The 12576-nt window shown below is 41.1% G+C and overlaps 2 protein-coding genes across 5 annotated transcripts; one reads left to right on the top strand and one right to left on the bottom strand.

The window, feature by feature from the left end:
- The first annotated feature begins 1142 nt into the window (after nt 1-1142).
- LOC127779181 (uncharacterized) lies at nt 1143-7489 on the top strand. The gene is made up of 5 exons (XM_052305902.1): nt 1143-1214; nt 1311-1487; nt 1598-2041; nt 4059-4294; nt 6599-7489. Exons 3-5 carry the CDS (start codon nt 1621-1623, stop codon nt 7163-7165), a joined length of 1224 nt encoding a protein of 407 aa, XP_052161862.1. The 5' UTR covers nt 1143-1214; nt 1311-1487; nt 1598-1620; the 3' UTR covers nt 7166-7489.
- A 326-nt stretch (nt 7490-7815) lies between these two features.
- LOC127778565 (uncharacterized) lies at nt 7816-12169 on the bottom strand. 4 transcript variants are annotated; one of them, XR_008018527.1, is made up of 5 exons: nt 11878-12169; nt 10506-11402; nt 10101-10250; nt 9484-9973; nt 7816-8931 (listed from the first exon to the last, which is right to left on the bottom strand). XR_008018527.1 is itself a non-coding variant. In XM_052305182.1 (5 exons), the coding sequence occupies exons 1-5, from the start codon at nt 11902-11904 to the stop codon at nt 8898-8900; spliced, it is 1470 nt and encodes a 489-aa protein (XP_052161142.1). In that variant the 5' UTR covers nt 11905-12169; the 3' UTR covers nt 7816-8897. The 4 variants fall into 4 exon arrangements, 2 of the variants coding, with proteins under 2 accessions (XP_052161142.1, XP_052161143.1); XR_008018528.1 differs by having other exon boundaries at nt 9549-9973; XM_052305182.1 differs by having other exon boundaries at nt 9612-9973.
- Between the last annotated feature and the right edge of the window lie 407 nt (nt 12170-12576).

The raw sequence follows: 12576 nt of genomic DNA, 5'->3' as shown, positions 1-12576 counted from the left end.
AAGTCTTTGCGGCAGACTCTTGCCCACACTTATCTCTAAGGAATTTACATAAATAATCCTAATTAATAGATACAATTGCCTTCCCAGGACTCCATCCATGCGTGGCAATCATCTTGAAGCACATCAACCCGAGTCCGACGTCGCACACAAGTTATATTGTCAGAATCGGCTATACCAGCTTATTTAGCTTAACTCAACCTTAGTCGATCCTAGCCGTAGTCGATCCTAACCGTAGCCGATCCAGACTCCAGCCGATTCTTGCTCTGTTCCAGAACTCGATCTCTGCCTCCAACTCTTCTTCAACCAGATCCCCTTTCCTGATACGAATATTTACCAAATTTGGTTGTTAACAATCCCATAATATAAGGCGTGCACATATTTCAAGATTTAACTTTAAAAACATTTAACCAACAATTATTATAATATAAATTATTTTTTTGCTAAAATTAATATCATTGGATTGACATTTAAATTTACTATAAGATGGTTATAATTTTGTTACAATAAACCTTATAGTATGTGAGAAATTATAAGTCAAATATTAGTTTTAAAGACTGTACCAACATGTCTTATATTACAGGAAGGAGGGAGTACATCATAATTTGATTTTTCCAAGGGTTTGTTTAGATTGAAGCCAATTTTGGACCTACCAAAATTTTGACAATTTCAATAGTACTGAACGTATGTTTGGTTTGCTAACAATTTTTACCCACCCTAATTCAAATTTTATAGTGCCAAATTTGGTGGTGCCAAAAACTTATGGCATTACCAAAATTTTGATAGAGTTTATACAACATAAAAATTGTATATTATTGTTGTAATTCTCTTAAACACTTAGCTAAAGTCGTGGCAAATTGAGAGTTCTGCAAAATAGTTATAGCTTTCTCTCTCTTTTTTTTGATAGAAGTGACTTAGATTTTTAAGTAGGTAAATTTATTAGATGAGCAAATTTGATTTAAAAAATCAGGGCTGCTGTAACACAAAATCACATGTTTAATTTACAAACTCAGGCAGGCCTAACTACATGTGAAGACTCCTGAAAAAGCAGCCCATGTCCTCAGAAAATAGAGCCCACGGACAGCCCACGCCGCCACGCCCATCCACCCTCAAATCTAGCGACGCCGACGACAACGCCCACCCCCGCCGGCCGCCGCCGTTCTGCTCCGCTTCCGGGCTCCGGCGCTGAGGAGCTTCCACTCTCCAATGCGCCTCAGGTCAGCCGCCTGCTTAATCTTCAGTTCTTCACCCTCTTTTCTTTTCTTTGCTTTGATCCAAACCCAATTTCTTATCTCCTCACCTTCCTTTGTTAGGCTTCTGTGATGCCCATCCCCTCCGTCTTCAAAGCCATCCCTGCCGTTTGAATTTTGATCGATCGCAAGGAAAGACACAAGAAAGAATAAGGAGAGTGCGGTTGGCTTTCTGGGAGTCGAATCGAGTTAATTGAAAGACACAAGACACAAGACACAAGCTAATTGTTGCTGCTAGTTGTACGTACTCTTCTTCTTCGTTCCTGAAATTAGGTCTTCTTTGCAGTTAATCAATAATTAACCCATCCTATTAGTTGTATATATTTTATGACGATGCCCTGTTTTTGAAGTTGACAATATCGAAGAATCGGAGATGGGCCTCTCGCGTCAGTTTCTGAATCTGCTCGTGGACAACGGCATCCCTAGAGCCAAATCTCTGCACTGCGTCAAACTGGCAAGCAACAAGTTGTTCAACACAACAAAACCTACTCTGTTGCCACTGATCGGAGATGGAAACGAACTGAAGAACAATAATCAGTCCATGGAGAAGATTGTGCTTCCGAGACCAAGCTTCAACCTGCAATCACCAGGGCAAGAGGAAGACCGAAGGAGCGAAATGCAGGAACAGAGGGGAGGAATCGATGTCAATGACGATGACAAGGATGTCACTGATGATGAAGATTATTCTCTGGACATTGTACTTCCAAAAAGTAGACACAGTGATGGTTCTATATACAGGGGCATCATGGATACATGGTGGAAAAAGGAATTGCGTATTGCAGACCGTAATGAGAGTAAGCGATTATATCTCTTTTTTTTTTCTATTTTTGGTTTGTTATTATCCTCCCTTACTCTTCTCAAGTGATTCTAGATGGTATCGAGTTGTATCACCAATGGACTGGAAACCATCCCAGTCAACTCCTACCACACTGATCTCATCTAAATAGATGGCATGTGTTGCGTATTGTATGCTTTGGGACAAAAGATGGCGTACGGTTTGTGCCAATATCCCCTTCAATCCTCACTAGCCCCGTGCTCAAATGCTTTCATTGGAAGCAATTGATATGCATTTCGAGGCAATGCTTTTTTTTGGGTGTTCCTAAAGAAATTTTTTTCAGGGAGGAGCACAGTTCCTAGTAAAAAGAACATGGGTTATTTGTACTTTGTAGATGAAAGGAAAAGTTTCCAATAAGGCCATATAATCATCAAATAGCACTTGCACTGCACAAATTGATTTTCTTTTGTTTATAGGCATATGAAGATGCATAGCTTTGATGACCCCCATCACTACATAAGTCTTGTATTTTCATTTACATATGCTTTATGTTTTTATGGGTTTTGAAACAAAATCAAATGAACAACTGGGTCCAGAATCCCATCTCTACCATTATGCATTTTGTAACCATTCTGTTTGATACATGACGAAGATCTTGGTGGTTGTAGAATATTCCTTTTTAAGTAAATGTTGTTACAAGTGAAACAACAGAAGGGAAGCATCTAGCTAGCAAAACTATAAGTGTTTTTTTGCTGATGCACATAAGTATTTCCTGCACAAAAGGAGGCTTTGACTCACTGATTGATATCATTTCGTCTTGGTAGTTGTTGTCCACCTTAATCCTCTTCAGTGCTTGATTAACCCACTTGCTTGCTGTTGTGTGTGGAACATCAACTGCTTCTGACCTCATGTTGGATATGAAAGTGGAATGTGAAAGAAGTGTTTTTCTGCTTCTCAGTAATTGTTTGGTTGTAGTTTTGTGTGATGAATGGACATGCAGGAAGCCTTAGCTGTGACGAGGTGGGCATTTAGAAGTGAGTTTCTATAGTCTAGGAGGCTGGTATAAAGGCTGTTGAGGTAGTCTGCCCTTGAGTTTTTTTATTGGTTTCTTCTCACCCTGTTGGTCTTCAAGCATCTTCGTAGCTTTCTTTTTATGTTTGTAATGGTGGTGCATTGACGCACCGCGCTACCTTGTACATTCCCTTTCTTACTCTTAATATACATCGGCCGGCTATTCGCCGGCCCGGCGAAAAAAAAGCATCTTCGTAGCTTCTCTTCCTTGGCTTTGTAGGTTTGATACCAGTTTTTCTGATCTTGCATCCCTTCTAGTTGTGGTTTGGTTCGTTGCAATAGCTGCAGTGTATTATGACTCCATGTTTGGACATCTTGTTTTTCCCTGCACCTCATGAGGTTTCCTTTTTGCTGACCTTATGGGTTTACATGACTTTTTGTCATACAAAGGTGGGTTTCCTGGAGGCCCAGTATTCTTATCACATTCATTAGAATCTGTTATGTGGAATAATTCTATTGACATCTGCTTGTAGGTGATACTAGGAGTCTTATCCCATTAGAAGGATAGAGGTTGCTCTCCTCCCTTACTCTTCTGCAGTGATACTAGATGGTACTATTGATTTGTATCACCAATGGATTGGAAACCATCCTGGTCAACTCCTACCACACTGATCTCATCTAAATAGATGGCATGTGTTGCGTATTGTATGCTTCGGGACAAAAGATGCCGTACAATTTGTGCCAATATCCCCTTCAAAGCCCTGTGCTCAATGCTTTCATTGGAAGCATTTGGTATGCATTTCGAGGCAATACTTCTTTGGGTGTTCCTAAAGAAAAAATTTTCTGGAGGAGCACAGTTCCTAGTAAAAAGAACATAGGTTATTTGTACTTTGTAGATAATAGGAAAATTTTCCAATAAGACCATATAATCATCAAATAGCACTTGTACTTTTCAAATGGCAAGTATTTGTTTACTGCATTAATTTCCAGTACAAACTTACATTACGACTTTACTTTTTATGAAGCTCGGTTGGAGGCAATGAGGTTTTCAAATCCCACTAACTGTATCGAGGACGATGGAGGTTGCTGGAAACATCATCGTAGTTGCATGCTGCAAATTTTATCATTAGAGTTTACTAAAATTCATAATGATGGTGGCTTAGTAGAGTTGTATGGATACATAGCAGTGCGGGATGATCTGGATCCATTGCTTAATTATATCATCAATTTTAGTAGGGATGATCCCATCATTGTGGAGCAGGTACACATCCATACTTATCCACAATTATTTCAAGGAATAAGTCTAGCTACACCCCTTAATATTGAGGTTTGTCCGCTTAGCCCCCTCAAGTATAAAACCACCTTGGGGTAGCTTTGGTGGTGGTTTCACCCTCCTCGCTCGTTAGGTTGATGTTGCCACATGGGCAAAACCACCACCGAAAACCGCCCAAGAGAATCATCTGGTGTAGATCTTTTGGGAGGCCAAATATCCATTTTTTTACCTATGAGGGTTAAGTAGACGAATCTCGATACTTGATGGGGTTAAGTAGACTTATTCCTTATTTTTAATTACATTATTCATTTCATTCATAATATAAGGCTAAACTTCTCACATGCATAATACATATGAGATTGGATCACTATATATTCTTGATGGCATAGTACAACTACTAATCTCTTTTTACATCATTAAAGTTGGGATAGATTGTGAATGTTTTATCAACTGTAGCTCTTGAATTTTTTAGTATACATAAAGTTAAGTTTGAGTCTTAATTTCCTTAATAACTAGAAACATGATTAGTTTATTGTTGTTGTTCCATAGATGTATATTGTTTTATAGCTCCATTGTAATATTTTGTCTTATATGCAAACAAACTGCTTCATTTGAGTAATCTGTCCAAAAGTAGCAGAATAATATTAAAATACCTTGAATTGTATAAGCCACTAGTACCTTTACCCAAGGTGAATTTTTGAAAAAAAAACAATACTTTTAAGGAGTTAAGTTTGTAGCAATTGGCAATATATTGTTTCAGAAATCAAATGTCAAAACCTACTTTCGAAGACTTCTTCCAAAATGCGCCTGACATTGATGAACTATGATGAATAGTTAACTATCAGAACAAATTTAAAATTTGAAACTAAGGGTGTAACATGTATTAAAAAAATAACATGTTGAATAGTTTTTTTTTTCGCCGGGAAGGCCAAAGGAGGCCAACCGAGTATATTAAGAAGGAATAAAAGTTACAAGAGAAAAAACAACAAAATGCACCAAGGTGCATTGCTACACACCACGCGCTACCACCCAAGCACAAACCGCTGAGGGTGAAACCTAGCACCAAACGACCCCCACTGAGCGTGGCCGAATGCCGCTAGGCCTACAACAACACCACAGAGACGAGGCTCCGAAAACGATGCCACCATGGTGGTCACGACATCCAGGATGCCGCCATCGCCCATCAAAAAAGATGTGGTTTTCACCCAGAGAAGCTCGCCAAGAAAAGGAGAGGGTAACCCTCGACAACGCTCCAAGGAGATTACGACGCCCGAAGACGTAGCCGCTGACGGCCCGGTGAACCACCGGACTAGGCTTTCGCCTGGGACCCTACAACCTTGACTGCAGATTGCCGTCCACCAACTCAGAACCACCACACAGACAAATGGCAGCACGTGGCATCCACCACACCGCACCGACGCCCCTCCGTCGGTCGACTTCAACGAACCACCACTCCTGAAAGCTGGCCCAGGACTCCTCCGTTCCACCACCCGCCGGCCGCCTCGCCAGATTTGGCTGAAGGAGAACCCGGGACTAGGTGGCATTGCTTCGGCAACCTGAGCTTCCCCCACTGACGAGCTGCCGCCTCAATCCAACCTAGAAACTCCCCGCAAAGAAGGGGAGGAGCTCCACGAAGGCCGAGGGTGCCGACCGGCAACGAGGAAGACGGCCCATCGCCGCCAGCTCCCTTTGCACTGCCATCTGGCCGCCGGTGGTGCTGCTGCTCCGGACCGGCGCCACCCGCCGGCGCCCCTGAAGTCCGGCCGCCACGCCTCACCTAGCCACCGCGACGGCATCCCGGCTGCCTGGCCACCACGCCGAGCCGCCACCGAGGCCTGGACGACCCACCACGCCATGGGCTGGCGCCGGGCGGCCAGGCCGAGCGAGTGAGGGGGGGCACCGCTGCCGCTCCGGCCATGTTGAATAGTTTTGGACACTTGGTTGCTGCTTAGTACACTGCACAAATTGATTTTCTTTTGTTTATAGGCATATGAAGATGCATAGCATTAATGATCCATCACTACATAAGTCTTGTCTTTTCATTTACACATGCTTTATGTTTTTTTGGGATTTGAAATAAAATCAAATGAACAACAGGGTCCAGTATCCCCTCTCTACCACCATTATGCATTTTGTAAACAGTTTGTTTGGTACATGATGAAGATCTTGGCAGTTGTAGAATATTCCTTTTTAAGTAAATGTTGTTACAAGTGAAACAACAGAAGGGAAGCATCTAGCTTTAGATATTTCATAATTTCATATGAAGAGTAACTAAATATAATAACTTTGTAGGGTTCGCTCATCAACATGATGGGCCCTAAGCGAGGGATAGATTTGATGGACTTTGCTCTAATTGAATTTGACATGAGGATCAAGACATGCAAACAAGAAAAAGATGACCTACAGCTAATTGATGGTGCAACACTCATATGGACTCTAGGCCTATGGTATCTGCCATATTCAATTGAGATCCCAGGCGATTACGGCGCAGTTGACATAACTGTAGCACACCTTAATAATGCAGTTGAGGCCACTGTAGAGGTTGTCATATCAGAAGTGCAAAGCGGTTTCAATTTGCTGCCTGGTTGTTTAACCAGTGACTTGAATAAGGAAATGCGGCTTTTTGATGGTGCCATCGTTGAGTCGCGTTTCCTGAAGAGGTCGGTGGTTGCTGTAAATTGGAAATCTTCTATAGATTTGAAGTTCAAAGTGGGCGCATCTCCATCCAGTTTCTACCAACATTGTGTTTCCTTCAAGGCAAAAATCCATGGCCATGATACTCAAGAAATAAAGACTGATTTTGCATTAATCTCAGTGAAGGTGACTTGGTCGACTTTGTTGCCTACTGGACTTGATTGATAGCTCTGTTTCTATAACAGAGTGGGCCAAGAGTGACTAAAAAACTTGCAGCTTAGTAAACGTAGGTGTGGTAAACTTGGATAGTAAAGTTTTGTAATAAATCTGTCATTGTAATTAAGCCCCCCGTCCCTAAAATAAGTACTTTTAGTTATGCATCTGAATAAGTACTTGTTGAGATGCATAATTAGAAATAAGGTCTTTTAGGGACCGTGGTAGTCCTACTTGCATTTGTTTCGACCCAGTTGCCATGGAGATAGCAGTGCAGTTGTTTGGTCTCTATATTATTTCAGCACTAGGGGTTGGATTTAATATTATGGAGGAATTTTCCAAGCGCAAACATACAGTGAATTCTCTGTTTATTTCTGAATTGTATGCTTTGCGGTTATAGTTATGGTTTTGGTACTAGTGCATACGCATCCAAAAGTTCTCATTTTATCACACTTTTGCTACAAAAATGCATCATAACATGAACCATGGATGTGCATAGTTTCAAAATTTTCATAACATTTAACGTATGTTTTTCAAATGATTTTTTGTTCATATTTTAAACTTTTGTGCCATTTTCACATATGATATGCACCGTTTATAGTCCACCATTAGATTCAGTCCTCAATTCCTCACTGTTTCTCAGTTCATGTTATGATAGATAATGGCTGCGGAATAACCTGGTGATCTTCAAGTCTGGTCAATTCAATTGCCTGCGCAATTTCCAGCTCCCCTCTGAATATTTTGAGAGGGATTACCAGGGAATTGAATGGGCTGCTGCTGCCATAGCTAACCCTTCCATCTTGGTTTCCACCAAAAAAAGCTTGTGTATACTAACAGTCTCAGTGTTTGCCCAGTCTAGTATTGGGTCAATTTTCTCCTTCTATCTTTCTGCGCGTGCACTAGCACACAAAAAGGCATAAGAAAGACATTGCTGAAGGCAAATGAAGAGAAGACATACCTCACCAAAATAGAAGGATCGAGTTCTTATCAGCTTATTAGGATCAGCTAAATGGTGTGTTTTATGTAACACAAAAATTTATATATAAGTTTCTTTCAAAATCAAATAAATCGAATTTTCAAGTTTATAATAGTTAGTATTAATCAATCATGCGCTAATTGTCTATCTCGGTATCTGTGGCAATACTAGCTCCAGGTTTGGAAGGCAAATCACATCAATTGCCAATTCATGTAGGTCAGAGTGAGTTCAAGAACACTGAGTTTTGAGTTCGGTGCATTTATCTCCCATCCCACATCCTTCCCCGCACCACAGTTGTAGAAACTTAGATGGTGCAGTTGCTTGCAGCATTCAAATATGAGATGATGCAGGTCCCATTCAGCAAAGCACACATTGCATAGGTCCAGCCTTGTGAGACAATCAAGCATCCTAGAATAGGCACTAAAGAAGTTATCCACGACTGAAGCTTGGAGCAGCATATACTATTTCGTAGTGCAATCAGCCATCGGCTTCTCTTCAGGGATGGCAAGGTTCAAATCTTTTAAGATGCCAATATCAATTGCCTCACTGACAAGAGGACCAATGACACTCGAGTAACTATTGATCAAGTAAAGCTTTAATTCGAGATCTTCAATACGGTTCGGCTGTGGTACAGAAAGAAATCCTTGACATCAATTGAGAGCTCAGGAAGCATCCAGGGGAGACGTTTCCAGCGTGTTGATAGGACAATTGTCCTTACGGCCGTTTTTATATCAACTCTTTCTAAGATAGACAACGAAATATCATCATTCAACATAGAGAGCATATCGTCATCGTCGGCTTCCTGCAACAAAACAGATCGTCCATAAACTTGGCCAGTCATAACAAGATTAAAAATTGTGCAATGTCACAATGCCATAGGAGCAAGACCAATTAATGCACATCATCAGTTATATAGGCTAGGAGTACACGATTTTCACAGATTTTGGTTGATGCTATGGTTCACCAAAGTGCGTACTGAAATCTTATGCCTTCTCAGACTGGGCACTTGTGGTTTACTGGACCGTCTAACCGAACCCAAGACAGACACGCGTTGATGGGCCATGAAGAACCTGGAAATAGCAATGTATCCTCTCTTTTTTTCTCTTTTTTTATACGAGATTAGTTTTTTTTTCCTTTTTGTCGTTCCGGAAAAAGTACAATTTAGACGACAAAATTGCGGTCGTAACACGCCTACAAAATCTAGTAAGGTTGTACACTATTCTGAAAAGGTATTTGCGGAGACAAACATATATATGATGATTGACTCTGTGCAATTTGTATAAATATTTGAAAATATGCTAGTACATTATGACCATAAGAACTTGATTTTATTGAGAGTGATACAAGAACTTACTTTCAAACAAGCAGGGCCTTTTATATTAAAAAAATAATGAGGATAGGGAACTTTTCCTTCCTTACGCTTAATAAGCTCAGAATACTGCAGGGAAAGAGCATGGAACTTTTGAACAGCTCCCCAATTACCGAAAAACTATTTGTGCAGGGGAGCAGACCCCATCTTTGAGAAGATTGATCACCCTATCTTGCTCATCCTTGCTCTTAGGGAATACACATTCTGTTGAAGAACGAGGTGGAAAAATACCTAATGCTTCGCAGTATTCACAAGGATCGTCGTATTTCAGAATGATTGTCCCCAGGTTGGGAGCTTGCTGCATCACAACCCTGATGAACTCTAACTGTTGTTTTAGTGGTCTAAAAGCAACAATTTGGAGCTCTTTCAGAAGAGAATTCCTGAAGCTTGTAACATCAGGCGCTTTCCATGCAGGATTCGGTCTCTCCCCAAAAACTTTTGGTTCCCGGTCAACATCGCATGCGTGCTCCCATATCTACAATAAACAAAATAACCTAGTTAAAAATCCTGGAGAATGAGACAGGATGTAGATGATTAAACGAGTGTCTTAGAGTTCACAAAAAAAGACAAATTAACCTAATGTAAGAAAAGCACCAAAGTACCTCAATATCAAACATCTCAAGTGATGGTGCAGCTTCAAGGAGGTTTGTTGTCCATAACAAGTCAAATTCAGAAAAGATGCTATGTATAGATAGCTTCCTTAGATTGCTGAATGCACAGAAGAGTTGTTTTCCTTCTGGCTTCATCCATAGCTAAAACAAGAAACATTCACGTCAAAAAAAAAAAGAAACATTCACGTCAAAAATGAAAAAAGAAACATGAGAATTAATGTTATGCAAGGATAAGCGTACATTTGAATTATCAGCTTTAGAAATGCATATAATCATTGAAGTATTGCTACTTAACATTAAACATTTGTTCTTGCTCATGTGAAAATATACTAGTAGTACATCAGGAACAACTGTATGCTAATGATAACAGCAGTCCATGAAAAAGGATGGACTTACCTTTTCTCCTTGGAAATCTAATGTTAGAGTATGTATATTTGTAGTACCACTTAGAACCTCACTTAAAGTAAATCCTTCATGTTTATTTGTTGCACCGCAGATAAGAGATACTTCCTGAAGATTTGGGACAACATCGAATGACAGCGGGGCATAAGGGCAAAGCCAAGTGTCCCAATTCAGTCGCTCTAATTTTGGAAGGCAGAGCACCTCAAGTTTCCCGAAGCAGCATGCATCAAGTTCAAGAACAGTGATGTTCGAATTTGGTGCATTTATTTTCCATATAGCATTCTTCCCCACATCACAATTGGAGAGACTCAGGTATCGTAGTTGATTGCAGCATTCAAACAGATGATGGTGTAAGTCCCAACGGGCAAAACATAGATTGTAAAGAGAGAGCCTTGTGAGGCGAGTAAGCACACTAGGATAGCCACTGAAAAGGTCTTTCACAGATGAAGCTTGCTGTAGCATGTGCTTATCGGTGCAATCTACAATCTCCTCCTCGTCCAGAACAGAAAGGTCCATATCCTTTAAAATGCCAACCTCAATTGCCTTATCAAGCATAGGACCAACAACACGTGAGTAATTTTTTATCAGGTAAAGCTTTAGTTGAAACCTATTGATAGGAAATTCACTCCGAGGTATGGTCAATAAGCTCCTGATCCCTTTGGTTAGAGATGCCATTGCTTCATCCATATGTTCAGCCTTGATGCAGTTCGGTTGTGGGACAGGTAGAAAATCCTTGACATCAATGGTGAACTCAGGGAGCAACCAAGGCAGATGTTTCCAGCGTGTTGACACGACACTTGTCCTTACAGCCGAGATTATGTCCACTCTCCCCAAGATAGACAGTAAAATGTCATCAGTTAGCATTGACAGCCGATCCTCATGATCCATATCCTACAACAAAACAAACATCAGAGCACACATTTGTCAAAGGAGCCAACAGAATAGACATTATAACATAATAAGCAACAAGAGCTAGTACAACTTTTCTTGATTCTACGGTATGTTTACCAGGATTTTTTACATTATAATGAAATATTGTGCTCTAATTTTTTTTTTCCATATGAGAGGGTACCCAGCTTCCGTTCATCTACACAAAAGAACAAACACATAGGAGTATATAGTTTTGTTACAGTCACCAACCACTGGAAACTAAGCTAATACAGTCACAACTCACAAACGACAGGCAGCACCAACCAAGAAGTTCAGGGAATTTCACCAAAATAAAAGGCGAAATCCTAAATAGAGGCTTGCTGCTTGGGTTCCTAATCATGTTCTAGTTGAGATCACGCGGGAGTTGTTACTGTAACAAAATCGGTGAGCAGATAATACTGGTGCCTAGTGGCGAATCGGGTCAGAAGAAACTCACATTGTTGTGGCTGTTATCGAGCTCCATGGATAATCCAGCCTTGGTCTGATTCGCCTCCCCGTGTGATGGAGTCGAGGCGGAGCAGGTGGGGGATGGGCGCAGAAAGAGATAGCCTCCTCGATCGCTCGGCGACGGCGAGACCCGGAGGGCGCCTTGAGGCTGATAAGAGCGGCGGCGGCGGCGGGTGGTTGGCAGGCGCCGGTGTTGAGGAGAGCGGCGCCGGCGGCCGCCGCGGCGAGCTCTCGCCGGCAATGGAGGAGAATCCGAAAAGGCAATTGGATTAGTGACCTTACGTTAGATATTATTTACGGATCTGCCACTCGGTTTTCCGGTGGGTCATACATAGGCAAGCTTATATGGGCTGGGCTGGCTGTGGTATATCACAACTTCATGAAAATAAAAAAGTCTGATTTGACTCCCTCAACCATTGGCCGCCGAATCTTATTCGTATCTATGATCTGCAAAACCGGCCATGTCATAGTAGGAATAATTAGTATTAGTACTAGCTTCTTTGGACTTAGCTATTGGTTTGTCGGAAAAGACATTTAAAATTGTGAAGTGTAAATGATCTACGAAATAGTGGTTTAGGTTATCCTGATTTGGCATACTAGAAAAGCAAAACTGCAACTGCTACGATGCTGAAATAATTATTAAGATTGCAATAATTCATTAAACAAACAATCCGTGCCGAGAAGGATG

The sequence above is a fragment of the Oryza glaberrima genome, chromosome 7 (genome assembly GCF_000147395.1).
Source record: "Oryza glaberrima chromosome 7, OglaRS2, whole genome shotgun sequence".
Lineage (NCBI taxonomy): Eukaryota > Viridiplantae > Streptophyta > Magnoliopsida > Poales > Poaceae > Oryza > Oryza glaberrima.
Note: the sequence above shows the minus strand (reverse complement) of the source record. Positions and strands in the feature narration are given on the sequence as shown.